Source organism: Danio aesculapii, chromosome 3 (genome assembly GCF_903798145.1).
Source record: "Danio aesculapii chromosome 3, fDanAes4.1, whole genome shotgun sequence".
In the NCBI taxonomy this organism is placed as follows: domain Eukaryota; kingdom Metazoa; phylum Chordata; class Actinopteri; order Cypriniformes; family Danionidae; genus Danio; species Danio aesculapii.
Genome location: NC_079437.1, coordinates 28,616,368 through 28,643,312, shown reverse-complemented (window position 1 = coordinate 28,643,312; position 26,945 = coordinate 28,616,368). Strand labels below are relative to the sequence as shown.

Here is a 26,945-nt window from a genome sequence, read left to right as displayed (position 1 = left end):
GATTTTCATGCACAACCATCTCTAGGGTTTACAGAGAATGGTCAGAAAAAGCGAAAATATCCAGTGAGTGGCAGTTCTGTGAGCACAAATGCCTTGTTGATGCCAGAGGTCAGAGAAGAATAGCCAAACTGGTTCTAGAAAGGCAACAGTAACTCAAATAACTACTTGTTACAACCGAGGTATGCAGAAAAGCATTTCTGAATGCAAAACAGGTCGAACTTTAAGGTGGATGGGCTACAGCAGCAGAAGACCACACCGGATGTCACTCCTGTCAACTAAAAACAGGAAACGGAGGCTACAATTCACACAAGCTCAACAAAATTGGACAATAGAAGATTGAAAAACGATGGCTGAGTCTCAATTTCTGCTGCGACATTCAGATGGTAGGGTCAGAATTTGGTGTCAACAACATGAAAGCATGGATCCATCCTGCCTTTTATCAATGGTTTAGGATGCTGCTGGGGGTGTAATGGTGTAGGAGATATTTTCTTGGCACACTTTGGGCCTATTGTTACCAATTGAGCATCGTGTCAACGCCACAGCCTCCCTGAGTATTGTTGCTGACCATGTCCATTCCTTTATGACCACAGTGTACCCGTCTTCTGATGGCTACTTCCAGCAGGATAATACACCATGTCATAAAGTGCGAATCATCTCAGACTGGTTTCTTAAACCTGATAATGAGTTCACTGTACTCAAATGGCCTCCACAGTCACCAGATCTCAATCCAATAGAGCACCTTTGGGATGTGGTGGAATGGGTGATTTGCATCATGGATGTGCAGCCGACAAATCTGCAGCAACTGCATGACGCTATCATGTCAATATGGACCAAAATCTCTGTGGAATATTTCCAGTACCTTGTTGAATATATGCCATAAAGAATTAAGACAGTTCTGAAGGCAAAAGGGGGTCCAACCTGGCACTAGTAAGGTTTACTTAATAAAGTGGCCGGTGAGTGTACAGTACATTTAAATTCAAACTAAATATTGGAAACAAAATACAAACTACCATATTTCAACTACATTTTATATTTTTTATTTTCCTCTTTATTAAAATGTTATTTAAAATATTTCCTTTACAATAATTTGGGTTTACAATTGTTTGGAGTGTTATCTTAAGTTATTTTGTTGATAAACTGTCAGATTTGTCTTTGGTGCTGACTAATCCAATGTATGGATTATTGCTACCATATAGTATAAGTGAAATAATGGTTAATGCTAGCAGGTTACATGATAAAACAGTGGGTCCAGATTACACGAACACTAACACACAATCATTCTACAAAGAGCTTATTGCTGTAAGTGATTGTAAATAAATTACTAATTAAAAACAATGTATACTCGTTAATTATAATGTTCAAGCTTATTAAAGTTTTAAAATGAAAGTTAGTCAATTGCCTTTTCTTCCCAGTTATGATGCGCAATCAAAAGTACAAAAATGGCTTCTTGAACAGGAGAGGGGCGTTGCCTGATTTTTTCAGTTGTTGTGGTTTAGTAATACTGTGGTGTCACATGAAGATGTGCTCATGCCATGTAGTAATTACTGCAATTTCTATAAGACAACACATCTTCTTATTGGTTCTTTTCTCTCTCTCTCTCAGACTTGGAATGTTGAATTTGTATGGCAATCCTCCCAATGTCTGAATAAATTTAAAGCAATCAGGCGAAATATGCAGACATGGTAGAGCTCTCAGAAAATCACCAGTTAACAGTTAAGTTGTAACTATGAGTTTTACGAGGATATTTTTTCTTGTCGGATACTCAGTATGGATTTGGTGTAAATGCACATTGAGTGACAGGTTGTCTCGCCTTCACACCAGTGAAAACATCATTAGAGAACAGAAAAAAGTCATTTCAAGAGAGGAATTGATTTAGTTTTTATGATAAATGATTTATCAGTAGACACAAACACACCAACTAACGCAGATGTTTTATCATTTATTCATGTGCACTCTTCATCAATATGCAGTGCCTAAAAACATATATTTTTAATCAAATTCTCAAATAATCTGGACAATATTTATCCTTGGAACTTTACACAAAAGTTCTTAAATAAATTATTAAACTAAATAATTTAATTAACATTTAAAAGCAAGAAGGGTGTTTTCTGAAAAATCTGGGCAGAGGATATATTTAGGATTTTAATATGTAAATAATTAGTAAAATTTGCATAATTGGGATCTTAGGCTAGCAAAGTTTCTCAAGGCTTTTTTCTTCACTTTCATCAATTAGTAAAGTTTGTTCCTCGCCACTGGCTTGCTTGGTTTGGGGACTTGTGGAGCTGCGCATCGTTGAATTTGCTCTTCAGCGTTTTGGCTTTCAGCAGTCATTTATATTACATTGGACTGAACTAAACTGAACCTGAAAATTGAAGTGCTCTTTTTGCCAGAAATTCTTCTATGTTAAACTGTTGACACAATCTACATTGTAAAAGTGCTATAGAAATAAAGATGAATTGAATTGAAAGTGATATAATATCTATACATGTTGTGTTATATGAGTTTCGTGTTATGTATTGGCCATGTCATGTAGTGTAAGTTCTTGGCAAATTTTCCAGAAACGGAACAATAACTAACCTATGCATTTATAGCGTGCATGCGTGTGTTTGTGAGAGATTACTTTGCAGGGACTAGCTTTATTAACTATTTATCTGGTAAAGAAGCAAACAGGCTAACTTCATTGATATTATGATTAGAATATATTTATTTCAAGAGTTCACACTTAGCTGATGATTGATTATAAAGCTTGTTTGTCATGCTGTCTCAGGAGAGAGCCTTGAGCTCATTAGATCCTCGAGCCCGGGGCTCCCTCCCGATTGCAAGCCGAGAGGGGAGTTTGAGTTCAGGCAGATCTCGAGAACTCCCCTGCTGTAGTAGTTAATAAACAGATAGTGATTGCTCTTAAGAGATAACTACTTACTAGGAGCATGTCTTTGGTGCCAATTTGGTTTGTCAATTAACTTAAGTTGCATGTTTTTTAGACGGTGGGAGGAGATCGGGGAACCTGGGGGAAACCCAAGTAAGCATGGGGAGAACAAGTAAAATCCACACAGAAACATCGGCTGGCTTGGTAAGGACTAAAATCAGTGATGTTCTTGCTGTAAGGCAACAGTGCTAACCACTGGACCACCAAGCTGCCCATCTTGAAAAAGAGGAGGACTAGGTGTGGAAGGGGGGATTCTCCAAATGAAGATGGCTGTGATATGGAACTTAGGGTATTTATAGTGGCTTAGAAATCGTCCGATTGGTGAATCATAAATTGAATAATGCAGGACCAGCCGCAAGCAATCATAAGCATGTGATCCTCTTGAAAATAGTTTATAAATAAACTTCACTTAAAATCATAAAAAAGTTAAAAAGAATTTTTTATTAATTTCCCCAGTAACACTCCAGGGGTTTTCACTGTGTACCCTATTAAGCTTTAAAAAATATTAATATTTTAACCCTGAAACTTTGAAGCAGTTTTAAAGCTGTTTGGGAAAGTTTTGGGGGTTCAATCACCTATAAAAACAAAAGAAGTCTAAACTCTTTACCAATCTTTATTTAGTTTTAAATACTAATAAAACTAAATGTATGGTTTTTAATAGAAATTTACCACATGTTGAGTTTCCTCCTAAAATTTCCTCATTGAATGGTACTGAGATTGATTATGTTGACTGCTACAAATATCTTGATATCTGGTTAAATGGTAAACTTGGTTAAATGGTCCTTTATGCACTCTTTTTCTTCACTTTCGCCATTTAGTGAAGTTTTTTTTCCCTCTCCGCTGTCGCCACTGGCTTGCATGGTTCGGGATCTATAGAGCTGCGCATCGTTGGATTTGCTCTTCAGTATTTGGACTCTCAGTAGTGATTATTAACCACACTGAACTGAGCTAAACTGAACTGAACTTAAACACTACAAACTGAACTACACTGTTCTTATTTACTATGACCTTTTATGTGAAGCTGCTTTGACACAATCTACATTGTATAAGCACTATACAAATAAAGGTGAATTGAATTGAATCTTCAAAGCAGTATTTGGTCAAATTAACAGTATTACCAATTCTGGATTATGGGGATTTATTTTAAAGATCAGCTTCAAAAACTCTCCTTTACAAACTGAATGTTATTTACCATGCAGCAATTCGTTTTGTTACTGGTGCACCATGTAATATCACTGTCAACTGCATTCTTTATTGAATTGACCTTCTCTTCAATCATATCGACAAATTCATTGGTTTCTGTTTATTTACCAAACTCTTTTTCTTACCAAACTTATTGGAAAAACTCCACTATATTTACAGTCACTTCTTTACATGCAGGAAACACGTCAAAATCTGCGCTCTAGTAGTTTTATTAACCTTTGCATACCCAAAGTTCACACTTCATTTGGTCGCTACTCAGTTTTCTGCTGCTGATCCTTGGAGACCTTAAAGCTCAGCACGTTTATTCCACTATCATCCTTTAAAAAATTCAATCCAGTCATCAGCGCAATAGCCTAGTGGTTAGCGCGCCGACATATGGTGCAGCAGCACGTCAGGGTGTCCCGAGTTCGAATCCAGGCTCGAGGATATTTCCCTACCCTAACCCCCCTCTCTCTCCAACTTTGCTTCCTGTCTCAATACTGTTCTATTTAAAAAAAATTCAATCAAGTCAATAAGACAAGATCACTGTGCTTGTTTTGAGTTTTTCTTTGATTTTATATGTTATTATCTGCAGCATTTGTGAAATTGTTATTGTATTGTGTCCCTGCTGCTTTGTACTGTATCTGCTTTTTATGTTGCCTCTTGGCCAGGTCGTCATTGTGAATGAGAACTGGTTCTCAATTGACTTACCTGGTTAAATAAAGGTTATTATTAAAAATAATCTAAATAAAAAATGGATTTCCACCACAGTTCAAAAACACGCGCTACAAGTGAATTGGGTAAACAAAATTGGCCGTAGTGTATGCGTGTGTGTGCCAATGCATATGTATGGGTGTTTCCCAGTACTGGAAGGGCATCCGCTGCATAAAACACATGCTGGAATAGTTGGCAGTTCATTCCGCTGTGGTGACCCCTGATAAATTAGGGACTAAGCTAAAGGAAAATTAATAAATACTGCAATTTTCCTATCAAAGTATTTTGCATTGTGTTTATAGCTTTCAATGCTAACATACAAAACTCAAGGCACTAAACTGAGCTATTGTGCACAGAAAAGATCTGTTTAAAAGAGCAATAATCAAACATTTCCTTGAAACTTTCATGACTAAAACGAGCTCTAGTCATTAATCTTTTCAGTCCAACATTTAATTAAAAGAAGCTAAAGTCTAGTGTTTTGAATACACCAGCACAAAGTATCTTTGTTTCCTCTCTTCAAGCTTATTAATAAGAGACTTCAAAAGGGTTTAGAGATGCAAAATGGTGGCCTTCATTAGAGATCAGCATGTCTTCAGTGGCATTTATGATTGGCGGTTGGGTGGGTTGCTTCATGAGCCTTTCCTTCTAATCTAGCCAAACGAAAATTATTACAGCGCCCTGTTTCCACATACAATCAGCCTGCATGGTTAATGAGAAGTGATCTTTTTCGCCCTTAACTTCTCCGTGACAGGTGATTATTCCTGAATGGGCACGTAAGCGCAGGCCACATGACGTCTTACAACCCCTGTATATTTGTGCACTTTCCTCTCCACTTTAAATAGATTTTAATTTATCTCCTCAACCTTGCACAATCTATCAAGACCGCATTTGCATATGGCAAGTGTTACCATGGTTACTACCCAGGAATATACTGTAGAAATAATAAAGGGAACAACCGGGAGGGTAGAAAAAGCAAAGAGTGGAAGAAGCTTCTGAAGGTCTTTGATTGGGAGTGAAAGCGAAAGGCATTAAAGAACCGGGCGAGATGAGATTGCCATTGTTTGAGCTTAATAAGAATTCAAAGGGTTATTTGTGGACTTGTTTATGCAAATGCTGATTTTAAGCAATGTAAATTGGACCAGATTAAGCCTAGAGTGGTTCTGGAATTATTGATATCACAAACAATTTGTCTTCCTTTTCCATCTCAGGCACCAGGGCTCTTGATAAAGTTTGGCACAATAACAACAAAAGCTCAGCTAAAAAACACTCTTATTCTCTTTGCTCGTTCATTTTATCATTAATGAAAAGCACTGAAGATGGTAGAATACAATGTTAGGATCTTTCTGCTTGTGTTTTATCAAGCTGATTCTTTTAAACGACGTGGATCTTTTGTTTTTGTCAATTCTCTTTCCAGAGAACGGGAGCCTCACTAATGTGGCTTTGTATTAGCAAAGGCTCATAGCCAGGGTGTCCGCGGGGTCTTAAGTATTAAAGTATTAAAAGTTGATAAATGAAATGTAGAGAAATTTAAGGCCCTTAAAAAGTATTTAAAAAATCTTAAATGCTATTTTGCAAGGCATTACAGTTTATATCATTTTTGACTATGCAATGTATGGTTGTATGCTAAAGTTTGCCTGAATTAAATCTGCGAATATTAGGATGCTGTGTAGTTTATGAAATCAATAAAATCCTGCTAGATTTGACATCATGCTGCTTTGTTTACTGCAGTAACCAAGGCAACACCATTTCTTCGGTTCTAGGCGCCATCCTGCTGAATTAGCTATATTTAATAGATTTTTACTCAGTATATGAATTATGTTTTAGTTTTGGATTCATTTCTTACATTAGTATTTAGTAAATATTTCGTAACTTAAAATCTCGCCAGTGTTTTCAGTTGAAAAGTGGTTTTAAGTTGCTACCAGTTTGATACACACTTCTCAAATAACACATTTGCTCAATTTACTTTTAATTATATATGTTATTATTAATAATTAATGATATTCATCTATGTGAAGACACTGAACATGTTAATGATTTCTCACAATAGTTGTCAACAATGATTTAACAAGGTAGGAAACAGATAAATATCAATATGCAACACTTTATTTCTATAAATCTCTGCAAGTATTTACATTTTAAAATGATGACTTCTTCAATATTTTCACTTGCCTCTAACAATTTGTAATAAACCATGCACTACAGTGTACCATGTTTGTCAATCAAATGTGTAACATAAATCAACTTTCAGATTTTACTGAAATTATCACCAAATCTACAGCATTTTAACATAGCGACACTCTTCTAACCATTGTATAGTTGCCGAGTTGGACATCTGAGAGTGGAGATTATATTTGTTCTATATTCTTTATTCAGTCTTTAAGCACAGTTTTGCCTTCCTCTCTGAAAATGCCTTGTTTTTCTAATAAAAATGTGTAGATCTAAATGAGGCCTCGGTTGCTTATTGGGAGTTTTCACCGGTCTCTGTTTTCACAAACCTTCCTTTAATTCGCTGACTTTTACCACTTGCAGTGCGCTGCCCGGTGGGTAGTTAGCATGGTAACGTTAGCCTGTGTGACACGTTCTGAAATGTCTCTCAACATTGTGCCGCTTTGTCATCGCCAAATGAAGTTAAAAAATAACTCTTACTCCTATTCAATGTAAGAATTTTTTTTTTTGCCATGTTTTCAAATCATCTCCTCTACTTTACTGCACCCGCAACTGTTGCCATGGTGACCAGCTAGCTCTAATATGAAATATTTTATAAAGTTTTTTTATATACAATTTTATGTCATTTTCAAATTTACACCAATGCAAGTGTGATTTAAAAAGAATAGCTACAAAAATATTAGATGCAGTTTAATGGTAAGTGGTGCTATGGTGGGCTATATTTAGAACATTTTTTCATGTTGGTGACCCCTGTTTTAGAACTTCCAATTCAGTCACCTATGGGAGAAATGACTAGGAATAACATATATATATATATATATACATACACACATATATATATACATACACACACACATATACATATATATATATATATATATATATATATACATATATATATATATATATATATATATATATATATATATATATATATATATATATATATATATATATATATATATATATATATACATATATATATATACATACATACATACATACATACATACATATATATATATATATATATATATATATATATATATATATATATATATATATATATTATATATGCATACATATGTGTGTGTGTGTGTGTGTGTGTGTGTGTGTGTACTAGGCAGGTTAGGGTAATTAGGCAAATAATTTTAAAACGATGGTTTGCTCTGTAGATAATAATAAAAAATAAATAAATAAAATTATATATATATATATATATATATATATATATATATAATTTTATTTATTTATTTTTTATTATTATCTACAGAGCAAACCATCGTTTTAAAATTATTTGCCTAATTAACCTAACCTGCCTAGTTAACCTAATTAACTTAGTTAAGCCTTTAAATAGCAACTTTACACTGAATACTAGCATCTTGAAACATATCTAGTAAAATATGATTTACTGTCACCATGGCAAAGATAAAATAAATCAGTTATTAGAAATGAGTTATCAAAACAACTGCATTTAGAAATGTGTTCAAAAAAATCTTTTTGTTAAACAGAAATGGTGGGAAAAATATACAGGGGGACTAATTACTTCAGGGGGCTAATAATTCTGAATTCAAATGTATTAAGATCTAATCAAGCATCAAGCAAACTCTAGATATATATTTATATACAGTATAAATTTTGTTTTGCCTGTATACAGTAACACTAACATCTTTGATGGCCTGAGTGCGAGTAAAGATTTTTTATTTTGGGCACTCCATCCCTTTGAGAGAGAAAAGACTATCTATAGTACCACAAGATGTGATTCCAGATCAGAATGGAGTCTTGTGATGATGATGAACCTTTCAACATGACCTGAAAGCTATCTCTTTTTGTCCCATAGGACACTGGGTTATTTTCCCACTGCACTACACACTCAAGAGAGACCAGTCATTTTGACATCTAAAACTGCCTCCCTTTTGGGATTGCTTTTGAAAATGCTATCTGCCAAGGTGAAATAGAGGCGGTTTAAACACTGCAACTGTGGAAGGACACTAAGTGGTGTATTATCTGCAGTAGCATTAATGAAGAAAGCATCAAGGTCAACTGAGCTTCTGCTACATATTAAACTCCCTTAACAGGTTATGTGAGTGTGAGCTGGATAAATACCTTACTAAAAAGAGTCGCCAATGAATTAACCTTTTGGCTGGAAAACATACCACTAAGGATGATGCCACGTGTGATGAATGTTTGCTGAGAACAAAAACCCTTTTCTTTTAAAACAGCTGAATTCCATTGATGAATCTCAATTTATGAATGTGAATAGTCGCAAGGACAAAGCGGCTGACGTCAGTTTTATTTTTTGAGTATGACTCTTGCATTTAGTGAATGTTTATAATTGAGGTCAGCAAATGCATCATTGACTAATGCACAGTGGCATCTAGTGTCCAGTTCAATGCAAAGCAAGTTTTAAAGCGCTTGTGTGTGCATGAGGGAATGTTGCAAGCATGAATGGTAGTGTGTCATTGTGCAAGTAGGTGATGTTGGTTGCTACTGGATTGTGCCCGTAGGCTCATTCTGGTGTGACTGTGCTCATTTTTTGTTAAGATCTAGACAAAATCGTGTAAGCACATATGGACTCACCTTGGCTCTGACATTTTCAAATGATGCTGGGCTCACCAAAGAGAAACAGATAAGAAACACATCCTACAAAACAGAGAATCAGAGAATAAATAATATTATTTATCAGTAGAAATTGGATAAATGCTGTCATTTAAAACACTGGTTCCAAAAGTGGGGTCGCAGGACAATGACGGGGGGGGGGGGGGGGGGGGGGGGGGGGCGCTTGGTGATTTAAAAAAAAGTCAAATAAATTTCATTAACCTATTTAATTTACAATATTTTAAGCATAACCCACAAAATATATACATAGTAGTTTTTAATAGTAAACAACAACAACATGCAAATGAAAAGCCATTTCAATAATCTTTTTTTTATAGGATCGGTTTACGTTACATTAACAACACAGCAATAGCGTCAGCTGCAGCAGATTGATTTAATAGCACCAGGTTAAACTTTTTGACACCCTTATGCCAATCAAATACATTCAAAATAAATACAGGCCACAACTGAACATTGAGAATGATCTCTGATTAGCGGTCTCCAAAATTAAACCAAGAAAAGACTTGTGCTGAAAACATTGAGTCCACCAGTCTCTTTAGTTAATATTAAATTAAACAAATTAATAAATGACTATAAAAATGATATGGTTATTAGACTTGCACTTTTTTTGTGTTGTCAATGTGCTCGTGTTTATTTAGGCCTATTGTTGTATGAGCAACATTTGCATATTTATAGCCACCTAAGAGGTGGGTTGCAAGTCACTGGCATTGTTATTTTAGGGGTCGTGGGCTGAAAAGTAAGGGAACCCCTGATTTAAAAGACAGGGGTCAGTATTTTTTATTATTCTTTTATCATTAATATAATATAATATAATATAATGTAATATAATATAATATAATTTAATATAATATAATATAATATAATATAATATAATATAATATAATATAATATAATATAATATAATATAATATAATATAATATAATATAATGCATTTTTTAAAAGATTTGCATACAGATGCTAACACTGCCAAAATGATTCCTATTCACATGGATTTGTGAAAACACCTACAGTAAAACTATGTATTGTATTATGCATGCCAGGCCAGTAGTTGGCGATAAAAAGAAACACTGTGTATCAACATACATATGCTCATGTAGTCCTCTGTGCTAAGAATTTACAGGAAAAAAAGGCTGCGTCCGAAACCGCCAACTACTTAGTAGGTACTGCATTTGAATTTAAACGTATTACTCAGCCGTTAGAAAAGTACGTTCTATGCAGTATGAATGTGAACTCGGATGTACTACATCTGCCATTTTGTCATCATCACGTGATTTACCTACGTCAGTTGCGTCACTTCACTCCCATTCATGAATTCTCTCGTGGGGCATCATCATCATGGGATATCGATAGAATCTTGCCCTCTGGGTACTCGACATAATGATTTTCTAAATCTATGAAATCGGACATACACTCAGCTCGCATACTGTTTTTAGCATATTATATAGTATGGAAGTATGGGATTTCAGACACAGCCATATTTTATACAAATAGACCTATTAGACAGAAAATTTTAATTTTAAACTGTAATATTATTTTAAATAACTGTCTTCACTGTGTTTTTGATCAAATAAATGTAGCCTTAGTGACCATAATAGAATTCTTTCAGACATGCATGCATACATACATATATGGGACATTCTAACAGAAACATACATTATCTATCCCTGAAATAAAAACAAAATACGGTGAATAAAAAGTATTTCATCGCAAAAATGTCTAAAATGGACTGATGGTTGATTTCTGTGAGTTATTCTGTAAATGAATACGTCATTCATTTGGTTCTCAGATTTATTTTCTTTATTAAAAACACTTTACAAAATGTACAAACCCTGTCATTGTCCTCAGCCCAATTGAACAGCTTTAATAGTTTTGTTATGCTAAAAACTGTTATTTAGAAAAAAAACTTCTGAAATAGCAAGTTTAAGTTGTTATCATTCAAATCAATTGACTAAACATGAAATTAGAAATAAATTCTACAAATAAATACTTTTTTTTTTACAATTATCCCCTTGTTTCTGTCAGTCCTGTCACATTTGCATTAAATTTAACATAAAATGTGATACACCTTTAAGGCTACGACTCATAATTAGATGGAGGAGAAGCTGACAGTGATCAAGGATGTGTTCTATCATTGAATTGTATGAATTTTTTGTATGATTTTATGAGGATGCTTAAAGGTCAGGCTCTGTCACATTTTTTATAAGTGAAAATGTACATGTCTGAATGTAGAATGTCCCATATACAATACAGTACATACAATACATACAGTGCTCAACATACATAGTACGCCCCTTTTTGAAAATGAATATTTTTATATTTTAGTATATATTTTGGTGCATTTGAAAAAAAACAAATTTATTAAATGGATATGTATTACAATAATATTACAACCACCGAACATCTTTAGAAATAGAAAGATAATATTTTTAAAATCATGAGAAATATTGCAAAAAAAAAAAAAAAAAAAAAAAAACATACTAGAAAAATTAAACAACATTTTATATATGATTTGTTTCTCTTGATTTCTGCTCTTTTAAAAAAAAAAATTATTGAGCATTTTGTCCATAACATAAATTTGCGCTACTAGTTTTTGGACTGTTATCATAGGATATTTTGTAAAATTAGCTCCAGATTTGGCTACTGTATTGACATACATACATACATACATACATATTCATACAGTGCTCAGCCTAATTGAGTTCACCCCATTTGAAAATGAATATTTTACTTCATTTCTCAGTGAATATAGGCAATGTATTTTGGTGCATTTAAAACAAAACTGATTTATTAAACAGATATATTCATTAAAATAATATTTTAGTCACCAAACATATTTAGAAATTGAAGGATAATACAATTAAATTCAAGCAAAACATTGCAAAAAAAAAAACATTACAAACTACAAATTTCAGCAAATTTTTTTCCCTCTTGATTTTTCCTCCTTTTAAATTTTGTATTTAATATTTTTCTATAACATATACATTTGGTGTATTAGTTTTTGGATCATTATCCCAAGTTATTTGTTACATATTCTCCAGATTTGGCTTCAGTACTGACTAATCTATACACAAATATAATATTGTAGAGCTTCCTTTACAGGGTTTCTGCAGATATCATAATGTCAAATTTAAGACTTTTTACGACCATAAGTATTAAATTTAAGACTTATATCACAATATTAAAAAACGTGCATACGCATAAAGAGAAAATGCAAAATCACTAAATTAGTGGTAAATAAATGTATACAAATGGAACAGTACTAAAGACAGGTTAGATGCACCATTGAACTACATAAAAAACAAACAAACAAACATCTTAAGGCTGGCGCCGTATCGTGCACCTCACAAAACAGACACTTTTATACTTGACGCTGTTTGCCATTGTGATACTCTTTGAAACGACAGGGGGGTGGTCAAAAGAAACCCACTGTAAAGTCAGACAGATAAACAGAGAAGTAGTATGTTTCCGAACTACGTCATATCACTAATATCATTGAAGATTTTTTAACCAATTTTATTATTATTATTTTTTTAGAATTTATTATAATGATTATAAAGATTTTTATAACTATTCAAGATTTTTTAAATCAAACTTGATGCATCACTTGCTTTTGTTCATATCTCACACAGTTCTACCTAATAAAGTTAAATATTAATTACAACAGAACATGAGTTGCTCTACAATTATATTTTTGATTATGGCAAGAGTAAAAGCAAAAAAAGTACACTTACTAAAAATACTGACTTTTTTTTAATTTATTTTTTTTATTTTGCCCACTCATCAATACCCACATGACTGTCAGGCTACTTTCTGTGCTCTATTTATAAGTGAAAAAGGCAATTTACTTTTACAAAACTTTTACAAAAACTTTCCTCCTTTCAATTTCTATAGGCAAGAATTATTGGTCATCTGGTTCTTATTATGATCACGCATGGACGGATCATAAAGATGTCTGTACAGGTATACCTGTTTCAGACTAAATCTTTGCAAAGTGTTTCATATTCAAATCCAAAAACCTCCGCAAGCACAGCGATGACATGACATTCGCCGCGTGCACTGAGTTCAATAACAGAAAGCTGATTGGCCATTGCATGTTGGTCTTATTTGTAGTTGTAATACCGCAAATTACATATTACATTTGGACTAGTGAAATAAAGAACTACAACGCCACGAAAACCAAGCAACAACAAAAAAAGAATTTAAATGAGCATTAGATGTAGCGTTACATGGACATCGGAAAAATAAAACCTGTGTAAAAATATTTAAGACCTAGAACAGCCAATTTAAGACTTTAAGGCCTAAATTTTTGATTTTTAAATGTTAGATTTTTTAAGACCCCAAGGAAACCCTGTATTAAACATATGAATTTAAAAAAAGATTGATTTGTGAGGGTGTACTTATTTATATGCTGAGCACTGCATGTAAACAATCAGTAAAAAGGGAATTTTGTCCCACTAAATATCTGTGGTGGTGTTTACCGTCTGCGGATAGGACAGTGGCCGCAGTCTGTCATAGTCTTCCTGTCCCAGCTGTATCCCAGAGTCCCAGGTTGACTGGTTTGCTATCCACCATTACATTTGCAGAGTAGTTATCAAACCTGAGGAAAAAAAAACAGCAAACCCACCCAATCTCTCAATAATTCATTATGAACATACTGTAAAAACATAAAAAACATTCAATCCTGCTCTTACTGATGTGATACTCACACTGTGGGAATGTACTCCCCGGGGAATGCATTGGTAGTGTAGCTGATGAGAAGACAGGTCTTTCCCACAGCTCTGAAATACACAAACAGCAAAGATAAAACACTTAGTAATCTGTCAGAAAACAAACAGCATAATGCACTTTCAGAAAAACACATGCTGCTAAAATTACTTCAAAGTGCACTAGGTATCTGGTGTAACCATCACAAGAGGAACAGATGTACTGTGATGAATTTATTCTCGAACACAAAGAACATTGTACTGTATGTGGTCCTATTACAAAAACTAGGAGTTAAAGGTTTAAATCCGACTGCATAGGCCAATGCTATACATGAAAGAGGAGATTGTGTGTCCACTTTGTATTATTACTTTTTATTGGTCAAAGACTGGTTTACATAGAACAAGCTTTTGCATGCTACGTTACCTACTTTTTTTTATCTATGTATGGTTGTGGGTGAATATACAGCTTGTTTATGCAAGATTACATTATTATTCTTAATGTAATAATGTAATGCTTATTATGAATTATTTATCCATGCACAACTTTTCTTGCCTGATAACCCATTTACCTGCTCAAGACCAGGGAAAACCTGTTAAATCACAGCAATAGCAAACAACAATGATCCAGTCGATTCCCAAAGAACAATCTCAAGTCTCAAATCCCTACATTTTTTCTTCTCTGAAAAGCCATTTCTTTTGGATGAATGACACAAATAGGAGGAAAAGGCTGTCAATACTATACATTTAGATGAAGAACTTCTGATATCCCACACAGTGGACCAACTAGAAGAAGCCAGAGGTGGAGCAAATATAGTGTAGCAACTAAATTTACTGTAGGAACAATTATTTCCTTACAACTTTAGACTTTTGATGGGAAAAGAAAATGAATTCATCAATTTTTGGAGGCTGACCAGATGAAACAGATCCATTAGAGCTGCATGATTAATCTGTAAAGATTGCAAAATGGATATAATCAATAATCAATTTAAATAATAATAAAAATTGTCAGATAAGGGAATTGTGGGCAACTCTTTTGCCATAAATACACTCACCAGCCACTTTATTAAGTACACCTTACTAGTAAAGATTTGGTTTCCTTTTGCCTTCCTTTTGCCTTTTGATTCCTTTTGCCTTCAGAACTGCCTTAATCCTTTTGGTCCATATTGACGTGATAGCACCACACAGTTGCTGCAGATTTGTCGGCTGCACATCCATGACATTCCACCACATCCCAAAGATACTCTATTGGATTGAGTTCTGGTGACTGTGGAGGCCATTTGAGTAAAGTGAATTCATTATCATGTTCAAGAAACCAGTCTGAGATGATTCACGCTTTATGACATGCTGCGTTATCCTGCTGGAAGTAGCATCAGAAGATGGGAACACTGTGGTCATAAAGAGATGGACATGGTCAGCAACAATACTCATGTGGGCTGTGGCATTGACACAATGCTCAATTGGTACTAATGGGCTTAAAGTGTGGCAAAAAAATATGCCCCACACCATTACACCACCACCGGCCTGAACCGTTGATACAAGGCAGGATGGATCCATGCTTTCATGGTGTTGATGCCAAATTCTGACCCTACCATCCGAATGTCGCAGCAGAAATCTATACTCATCAGACCAGGCAACGTTTATCCAATCTTCTATTGTCCAATTTTGATAAGCCTGTGTAAATTGTAGCCTCAGTTTCCTGTTCTTAGCTGACAAGAGAAGCACATGGTGTGGTCTTCTGCTGCTGTAGCCCATCCGCCTCAAGGTTTGAGGTGTTGTGCATTCAGAGATGCTCTTCTGCATACCTCGGTTGTAACGAGTGGTTATTTGAGTTACTGTTGCCTTTCTATCAGCTCGAATCAGTTGGCTGTTCTCCTCTGACATTTTCTTTTTTTGGACCATTCTCTGTAAACCCAAGAAATGGTTGTGCGTGAAAATCCCAGTAGATCAGCAGTTTCTGAAATAGTCAGACCAGCCCATCTGGCACCAACAACCATGCCACGTTTAAAGTCACTTAAATCACTTTCTTCCCCATTCTGATGCTCAGTTTCAACTGCAGCAGATCGTCTTGAACATGCCTACATTCCTAAATGCATTGAGTTGCTGCCATGTGATTGGCTGATTAGAAATTTGTGTTAACGAGCAGTTGGACAGGTGTTCCTAATAAAGTGGCCAGTGTGTGTGTGCATGTTTGTGTGTACTGTATACATAGAAATATTTTTCCCCTTTATTTTCAACCACAAAATCTTGCATCCCAGAGCCAGCACAAGCTTTTGTAGTTTTACAAAAAAAAAATAAAAATTTTAATAATATAAACCATTCATTAGGTAATTTCGTTATTTCTTGGCTGTATCAGTGCTTTGAAACCTGGATTAAAACTAAAATTTGTACATTTACATAAATAGTGTTTTCCTCAAAAACCTCAATTATTTTTGACTGTAGAAAGAAAGAAAGAAATTTCCATTTTGGAATGACAATGGAGTGAACAAATGATCAGGAAAGTGTCATTCTGGAAGTGAACTAATCCTTCAACACCCCCCTACTCATATTACACTCTTGTGAATAGCAGTGTACTTTTCCATTTGCCTTCCATAGTTTTATCATATAGCTGACAACAGAAGACTAACTTCAGGGCACAATAATCAGAAATCCTTTCACAGAACTAGAAGTAAAACAAACAAAAAAGTACCGCTGTCACAGTTAGATCCAGCGATAGTTTGCCGCATGCAGAGCTGTGACAGCAAAGTGGAGTGCAACACAAAATACATCAAAACAATTATGTATGCTCACAGGAACTTAAAAATGGAAGTTGACATTCAGTATGAAAGCAGGTCACCTGAAGCAGCCAATGCACACATGGGCTGAAAGAAAAGCGTATGAGAGACAAATTCCAGTGGAGTGCATGTTGATGCATGCACGCAGCGAGACTGAGGAATGCTGGGATTCAGGAGCCTGTGGCAACATCTCGCTTGCATCAGGAAAACATGGAGCTACTCAAGGGCAAGGCCAAAAGCAGACACCTCAGGCTACACACGTTCAGTCACATCACAAGTATTTGCCAGCTTTATTACACTCGCCGCTGCCCTTGATTTCTCTCTATTGCTGTCTCTAATGTGCAGTTGCATTCATGCAAGCACAAGAACACATATATGCACACAAACACACACATATATGTTTAAGTTATCCAGACTTGTGTGTACTCGACTCAAGGGCTGGGTTTGGGATTGTTGTGCATTATAAATCATGATGATTCAACTCGTTAAATGAAATTTCCATAATCCATTCTTAGGGCTGTGCAATATGATCGCATGGACAAAATAAAAAGTCTATCACTTCAGCTTTTATCGTAGGCCTGTCACAATAATAAATATATCGACTAATCGCACAACACATGGACATGACCTCATTCATTTTTGGTGATGCAATATATCGCCAATGCATAAAAATCAATTCTAGCACATTTTAGCTGATTGTGCAACATTTCTATCTCTATTGGAGGTGACAGTAGCCCCTTTCAAACATACAGACCTTTCTGGAAAAGTACCAGCAATTTTCTGGAAAGGTCTGCATGTGTGAACAGGCCCTTTTTGAAAATACCGGTAAATTCGTTCTGGCAATTTTCTGGAAAGAGAAGTTGTAACATTACCGGTAATTTGCCGAAAGGCTGCTCTGTGTGAACGTAGAAGGAAGATTGCTGGAAATAGCATGTTCCCTCTAGAACGTGCTGACGTGAGACATCTACTTTAGCCAATCAGAACATTCAGAAACCTTTGAATATTTTTTCAGACACAGTCAGCTGCTAGATGTTAGTCAGATAACTTTTCTATGTTCCTTCTTAATGCCAACTGTGTAAATAATTATCGATAAAATGCTAATGATAAACCGCTGTTTGTTTACCTTCAAGCTCTGCTTCAGTTGCTTGACGCGTGTGCACGTGAAGGAGCTGATGAACGCCAGCACACACACATATTATGAACATCTCGACATGTGAAAGTGTGTAAACATTTAGCTGGGGTTTCTGCCTTTGGATGTCTCACAAAGCAGCTACATGAATGCTAAAGCTTTAAATAAACGTGAAACCATAAACAAAAAATACACATTGCTAAATACACACAGGATGATGAGCAACACACAAATATCTTTACATAGAAAAAAAAATAATAATAAAAGATAAAAAATGTTACAAAACCACTATAATAAAAACCACTACCTCCATGCCTCACCTCATCTTTTTTTTCTGTTTAGTCATGAAAATTTGCATTTGTATAATGTTATTATTAGTAGTAGTAGTATTTATTATATGCATATTTATATTTGTTTTAATAAAAACAAGTTAAGATTTGTCCTTTTGTCGGGTTTTAGAGACATCTGCATAACCATATAGGGCATAAGAATAGGACGTGTGTTTGGATATAACTCAGATTTTTGATGACACTTCGTAATTATTGTTTATTTATTTGTTTGCTGGAAATTAGAACTGAATTTAGAAATAGCTTTGAAAAAATCTTTGCACTTAACAAACGAAATTAAATATGTAAACTAATGGATATCTTCAGTGGAGTGCGTACAACACTGTTTCCTTAGCCAAGAAAGTAAAGGAGTAAAAAGTAAAAGTAAAGAGAAAGTAAAGAGGCTGAATGGAAGAGGCTCGTTCTTTATACTCACTGCATATGATCTGTTCAACTGTTTTCTCTTTAGTGAAGCATTCAGTTTTTCCACTTACAAAGTCTGTCATGTAAATAGCAAATGTGCCATGGCGCGACGCAACTGACTCTTAAAAGATAATGGGAGATGAGACTCTGATTGGTTTAATGCACGCTATGCTCAAACACACCAATAACTCATTAAGAGAATAAGCACAACCCTGTTAGACCATGTATTTTTCCATCTTTAAAATAGCAAAACTGCATTTGAACACATCCCTAATGCTTTCGTGCCATGCGCTTAGACTTTGCGTCTAGACCGTTAAAATAGAGCCCTATGAGTTCTTGGCATTATATAATGAGTGGCATAAAATGGTATTAAAATGACAATAATATCGTTAATCGTAATATATTTTGGTGCAATTTATCGTACAACAAAAAACAGATATCCTGAAGGCCTAGACGTGATATGAGATTGTCATCTTGCCCGGCCCAATAAATTCAAGAGATGACGAAATCAAGTAATATTAACAGAACTAAAACCGAGCACGGCCTCTATGGAAATCAGAGATGCCTAACATCACTCAGCACACTTGAATAAATTGTAATCTACATCAATTTCAGTAGACACTCCAGGCAGAAGCATAATTAGAAAACAGTGGGAGATAACTGTTAAAAGAGGTGCTTTCTGGGACCTCTTTGATGTGGGGAATCAGATATAGATAGATACAGAGGGAAAGATAAATGCAGGGAGAAAGCGAGGGAGAAAAAGCTCAGTATGGGGCCTGGCATTGTCGTGACAGGATGACAGGAAGTTGGGCGGTGTCAGCCAGGAAGAGAGACAGCGAGTGGCTTTTTGAAGTTTGTCTTTGAAAAATGTGCCCTTGGTGGCTTCAACTTATTCGTTCTGTTCTTACCCTTTGATTGTTAAATGCTAGCTTTCTCTGCTACTCCTACAACTGTAACACTATTAGTGTGTACTTGTGCTTGTGTGTCAAAGATCTGGGGCTGAACGTATGAAACTGCACAGCCTCGTGTTTTAGCAGAGCTGGCTTCCGCAGAGAGAGCAAGAGTGAGTCAATACAGAAAAATGAAACTCAGAAAATGAAAAACAAAATGTCCACCAAGAATTCAGGACTGATCAGAACTTTGCAAACACCATGTGATGGCATCGGGGTCATTGTATCAAATATATCTGATATATAAGCAATGATTATATGTAATGATGAATTTCTGATGTCTTTTTTGTGATTGTCTTTTTATTTATTTCAAAATGGTGAATGGCCGGTATAAGATTCTGATGGCATGATAACCTTGGATAGAAATATCATGATTTCAATGTATTGTGCTTACTGCTCTAAAATATGTTGTTTGTAAATGTCTGGCTAAAAATAACTTATAATAACTTTTTGACATACAGTACATTGTTTATACATTGAAAACAATATATTTTATTTAAAGAAACATTTAAAATAGTTTGGAGTTAGGTCTTTTTGAGCTGCAGATTCTGTTGCTATAAATAACTAAATAAAATAGTTGTAAAAACACGGAAAAAACAACAACTTACATTTACCATAGGGATGGTATGACAGAACATTTTGGCGGTTTTAAAACCTTGACTTCTACAAACCACGGTAAAACTTGACACCAGTTATCCTCCCATGCCTAGTAGCATAACAAAGCAAAGATGACAGTACAGATATTTAAAGAGAAATACAAAGATTAAATATACTTCTAAACATACAGTGCTCAGCATATATGAGTACACCCCTCACAAATCTCTCATTTAAATTAATATTTTTTATAGGAAGCTTTACAATATTTTATTTGTGCATATACAGTTGAAGTCAGAATTATTAGCCCCCCTCAATTATTAGCCCCCCTGTTTATTTTTTCCCCAATTTCTGTTTAACGGAGAGAAGATTTCTTCAACACATTTCTAATCATAACATTTTTAATAATTCATCTCTAATAACTGATTTATTTTATCTTTGCTATGATGACAGTAATAATATTTGACTAGATACTTTTAAGACACTTCTATACAGCTTAAAGTGACATTTAAAGGCTTAACTAGGTTAATTAGGTTAACTAGGCAGGTTAGGGTAATTGGGCAAGTTATTGTATAACAATAGTTTGTTCTGTAACTATCGAAAAATATATATAGCTTAAAGGGGCTAATAATTTTGACCTTAAAATGTTTTTTTTTTTCTAATTAAAAGCTGCTTTTATTCTAGCCAAAATAAAACAAATAAGACTTTCTCCAGAAGAAAAAATATTATCAGACATACTGTGAAAATTTCCTTGCTCTGTTAAACATCATTTGGGAAATTAAAAATTAAAGGTAGCTAATAATTCTGACTTCAGCTGTGGATTAGATTAGTCAGTACTGAAGCCAAATCTGGAGCTTATCTAATAAAATAACTTACAGTAATGGTTCAAAAATTAGTAGCCCAAATTTATATGTTATAGAAAAATATTCAATAGGTTTTCAAAATTAGCAAAAAATAAGAGAAACAAAAAAATATACAAGTTTGTTGAAATGTTGTATTTTTTGCAATATTTTACATGAGTTTAAATGTATTATCTTTCCATTTCTAAAGATGTCCTGTGACTAAAATATTATTTTAATAAATATTTCTGTTTAATAAATCGTTTTGTTCTAATGCACTAATATATATCACCCATATTCACTGAGAAAATGATTTTCAAAATGGGGTGTACTCAGTTATGCTGAGCACTGTATGTATTTAAAAGAAATACAACATACAGTTAACCAACAGCAGCAAGTAGCTACATATAGTGATACACCTTCCATTTAAAAAAATTATTTTAAAGCTTGGGCTATTTTACTCCAATAAGTCACAGTATGTATTTTAGCCCTGTTAATTCTTGCAGTGCTGCATTCTAAACAAACCATATAATGAAAAGAGAGCAGCCAAAATCTTTTAAGATCCATGTCAGGAATGAACCATTGCTGTCAAATTGTTTTTATTTTTGAAATGTTCATTGTTATGCAATTTAAAGACTGATGAAGTAGATATTGATGACTGTCTGGTTCAGTTATGTAATGGTGATGTATGTGATTCTTAAATAAATCATCTTTTTGATTATGGAAATAATGTATTGTATAAATGGATGTGACATTATGACATGAAATTTGTCCAGTTTTTGTAATGGAAGCAAACTGTTAATAATTGAAAATTAACCAATTAATGGCCATTAATGTCATGTTAATTAGTGATTTGAAAAAGGGTGGATAGATTAAATGTCTCTACACACTGAGGAAACATGCACATCTGTTTCCTGATGAATGTAAAATAAAATGTAAAAAACAAGAATGTTCGTGTGAGCGTGGACCACTACTTCTTGTAATAGCGTCAGTGGTAAACACAAATCAAAATAGCATACAAAAAAATCCCTGCAGGATATGTTGACATACGTATGAGTTAAAGAATGTACCCACGCACGTCCTGATTTTGCAAAGCATGATGTGATCCTGGATTAACATCTATGTTGATCCTGTAACATAATTTTTTGTTGGAAAATGTAATCCATACCTATTCCCTACCCCTAGGCCCAACCATAACTGTAAACTATTCTTAAAATCAGAGAGGAAAAATTGTTGGATAACCCTCATGTAGAAGTGCATAAACCTAACCGTAAGTCTAAAACTTAACATAAACAGTAAAAATATGCCTTAATTCTAATTGGCTGATCGGAATGTTGTTCCAGGATCAACATAGATGTTAATCCAGGAACCTGTCCTACTTGGTGAAATCAGGTTGGCGATGAACGCTCAATGTGAATAAAACATTGACAGTTATATCCTGTTTCATTGAATTACTAAGTAATTTGCTAAATGATTGCCCAGACATAATGTCATTGTTTTGTGTTTATCTAAACTTCACCCGGTTATCTGAAATTGATTGTAAAGTTCTAAAACACACCCAGGTGCTTGTGAATGCTTTTACATAACAGGAAGATTTCCACAGACACACTGGACTTTGTGTGTGATGAATTTCTATGGACAGGTCTGCGATAAGACATCACACACACTTGAATGGATCAATGAAGTAAAAACACTGCGGATGCTCACTTTATGATAAACATACCAAGTTCTACACTGAAAAAAAATATGCAAAGATGAATCCTTGGACTTACAATTTTTTTTAGGTTAAGTAGTTGTAAACAATTTATTTGGGCTGAATTTAAACAAACAAATTTAGTTGAACATTACTAAATTTAATTTTGCAAACATCATTTTGTTAAGTTCTACATTAATTCAACATGAAATTAAATTCACACAAAAACATTTATGAGCAATTCCATGCAAATGTCAACCTTGCCATGAAAAAAAATTGTTTTCACCAAAATAGAGAAACAGTTTCTACATTTTTTGTGTAAGCACGTGTTTTACAGTAAAATACTCATAAATCTATCTGTCAGTGTTTCAAACTATTATTTTAATTTGCCAAAAATCACACAAGTGGTAATTTCACATCGGTTACATTCATAACAGAAAAGTGTCACATCCATAATGACACTTTTTTTCTCATAAATGCAAAAATGTCAAATAAAATAAATCAATCATTTTTGTTCTATAGTGAGCGGACTCATATCTGTTTGATTAGTGTTGTTTCTTTTGGGTTGTGCAGTTTAATTGACAGAATTTCTACAAAGTATGTTGTATACTGTAAACTCGCAAACTTTGTCACATCCATAACACGTTTATTTTCCTCATTTAAAGCATAAAATATGTTTACAGATTGATCTTTTTCTGATTCCATAACTTTGTGGTTAGTTGTTCTGTAAAATATAAACAGATGAGTCAATATAGTGGTAAGGTATACTTTCTATGAGAATTTATGTTTTGAATTTTTACTGCAAACGTCACATCCATCACGCTGGAATTGCTCATATTTATTAATGCTTCCACACAATGATAGTTTACTTCAATATAAAGTAATATCGAGGAACCATGGAGTTTTTTCATTGTTTATGCTCAACACCCTTTGGTTATTGTGAACTGCCATTGTTTGCAAAACACCTACTGTATGTACACTTCTCAGCTGCAGCTTATTAATATTAGCATCCAGTCACATGTCAACAAATCAATCCACTTGGACAAGTTGAACATCTGAATTTCAAATCAAGCACCAGAATCAGGAAAAAAGACGATTTAAATAAAAAAAATGGAATTTAATGGCTAGTTCCCAGCATTACTCAAAATTTATTAATTTGTGTTCATCAGAAAATGAATAAAAACTCACATAGGTTTGGAATATGATGTGGGTGAAGAGATAATGATAATTTTGGAGTCTCAGAGAATGGTCCAAAAAAAATAGTAGCAGTTCTGTGAAGGAAGAAGCCTGTTGATGCCTGAGGTCAGGTGGGAATGATCTGACTGGTTCAAGCTGATAGAAACACAACATTAAAAGGAGCATTTCTTCTTACTTGAGTGCTCATACTCAAAATTAGACCTAGCCAACTGAGCGCACGAATGAGAGCACACACACAGTGAGTATACTCCCGGAGCAGTGGGCAGATACTGCCCGGGGAGCAATTAAGGGTTAGGTGCCTTGCTCAAGGGCATCTCAGCTTGGGGTATCGAAGATGGAAAAAGTGCTGTTCATTCAATTACCCCATCTTTAATCCCTGCTGGGACCAGTGCAACTAGTACAAGTACAACTCCCTAACTAATTAGGCCACAATTGCCCCAAGTTCTGGTCAAAATCCCAAGTGTTGCTTGCTGACCATGTCGACCCCTTCAATCAAGTAATGGCTACTTCCAGCAGGATAACGCACAATATCACAAAGCTCAATTAATCTCAAACTGGTGAACATGACAGAGTTTACTCTACTCCTCAGTCATCATTTCTCAGTTCAATATGACATATTTGAGATTTAATTGAACAAGAGATTCACATCGTTGCACTTTCGCTGCCAATTTGCTGCCTGCACATCTATCATGTCAACATGGACCAAAATCTCTGAGGAATATTTCTGGCACCTTGATAAATCTATGCCATGAAACAATTAAGGCAGTTCTGAAAGCAAAATGGTGCCCAACTAATACCAATACTAAACAGTGGTGGAAACAGTACTGAAAAATCATACTCAAGTAAAAGTACCATCACTTGCCTAAAGATGTAGTACAAGTAGAGTAACAGTATCTGCTGTAAATATGACTCAAAGTATGAGTAAAAGTACACCTTTCAAAAGTACTCAAGAGTAGTGAGTTGTGAATATTACATTGTGAAAGGCTGATGCGTTTACATGCAATTTGTGTGTGTGTGTGTGTGTGTGTGTGTGTGTGTGTGTGTGTGTGTGTGTAAACGTAACATTCTGTAGTGCATTTACTGATTGTTGAAGATTATTTGCTGATTTCAGTGCAGTAAACATCCGCCATCTTCTCACAAGTGACAAAATAGTCTCTGGGTCATTGCATGTAAGATTTTGTGGACACTTTCAATGCTTCCAAGCAGTTTTCTGCATTTTATAAAGTGCCCATGTCTTAAGGTTGTTCAGTATGATTTACTTTCTGCTATTTGATTGGACAGGAATCACAAGACTACTCAGCCTTTCCCCACAAACAAGAAAAAATAAGGTAGTGACTACAGTTTGAAGGAAAATAGTGGAGTAAAAGTACAAATACTGCCCTAAAAATGGACTCAATGGGCAGTAAAAGTACACATTTTTAAAACTACTTAGTAATTACAATTACAGTAATTTGAGTTTTTGAAATTTGTTAATTTACACCACTGATACTAACTTAAAGGGACAAATTCATGCTAAAATAAAAGTTTACTCTTCATTTACTCACCTTTAAGTGGTTCTAAAACCTTACGATTTTCTTTCTTCTGCTGAACACAACACAAGAACAGACAATACTTTGAAGAAAGTTGAAAATGTAGCTATTGACATCAATAGTATTTTATTTTGTATACAATGGAAGTCAATGGCTATCAGTTACTAATATTCTTCAAAATATCATTTGTGTTCAACAGAAGAATGAAAGTTAAACAGGTTTGAAACAAGTCAGAGGTGAACGTAAATAATAACAATTACATTTTTGCTGTCAATTACGCTGTTAATAAAAAACCTTACCCAGTGAGTGTATAATGACTTTTGAAAAACTTCTTCAAAATCACCAAATTTGATCTATTATGGTGTACAAGGAGGAAATTATCCTCCCAGTTCAACTTTGAGCAATGCAATATGAGGAACTTCAACAGCTGGGTCACAGCATTAGATGCAAGGGGAAGTTAAGAGCTTCAAAATGGAGAAGCATGAGCAGGGCTCAAACAGGATATCCTCAAAGCAAATGCACCTCTCCTCTGCTGCCATTTGCAATGCTACTGTAATAGATGTTCTACTAAACGTGTCCACAAAGCAATACACAAACTGTGTTTTATACATGTCATTTATATTTCAACATGGCATCCCTACTTACAGTTACATCATCATTTGCTCTGCTTGTGGATTTGAAGTACATGCTGATTTTTCCCTCCAGTTCTGTCCTACTAAACTCATAATCTTGAATATAAAGCATATGATATAATTAATCCCTCATACTTGTTTCTATGCAAATTCCCCCCTCATTTTTTCGAAAAGCAGTTCAGACTTTTGGAAATCAGAGCTGTCTCATCAATCCTCCATCTCGAATCCTCACTGTTTGTGTGTCAGCATATGACCTAAAAACACCTATTGTGTTTGTGTTTGTAGACTTCCTCAGAAAGCAAACTACATGCTTGACATATTTGGGCCTAAATTAATGAAGTAGAATGTACTTGTCTGCCATAATTAGTCATCTTGGAGGCAGACTGAAATACCCATTTGACAGCATGACTAGACTCTACAGCCGCACTTGCATAACGAAAGAACAGACACTTCTTGTATTCCTTGCACCGCTATGATGCACGGAAAAAGGCCTGGTTCACTAGTAACTGCCCAAATGTTTAGACAGTGATGAAGGGCCCAGTTGTCTAAGG

The 26,945-nt window shown here is 34.6% G+C and overlaps 1 protein-coding gene across 1 annotated transcript in view; it reads right to left on the bottom strand.

Moving 5' to 3' along the window:
* The window catches only part of rac2 (Rac family small GTPase 2), a 35,340-nt gene that overhangs the window by 6,884 nt on the left and 1,511 nt on the right, over positions 1–26,945 (bottom strand). Inside the window, 4 exon segments of the mRNA XM_056453556.1 lie at positions 9,569–9,631; positions 14,087–14,134; positions 14,136–14,205; positions 14,315–14,386. Of these exon segments, the coding sequence (XP_056309531.1) occupies positions 9,569–9,631; positions 14,087–14,134; positions 14,136–14,205; positions 14,315–14,386 (253 nt within the window).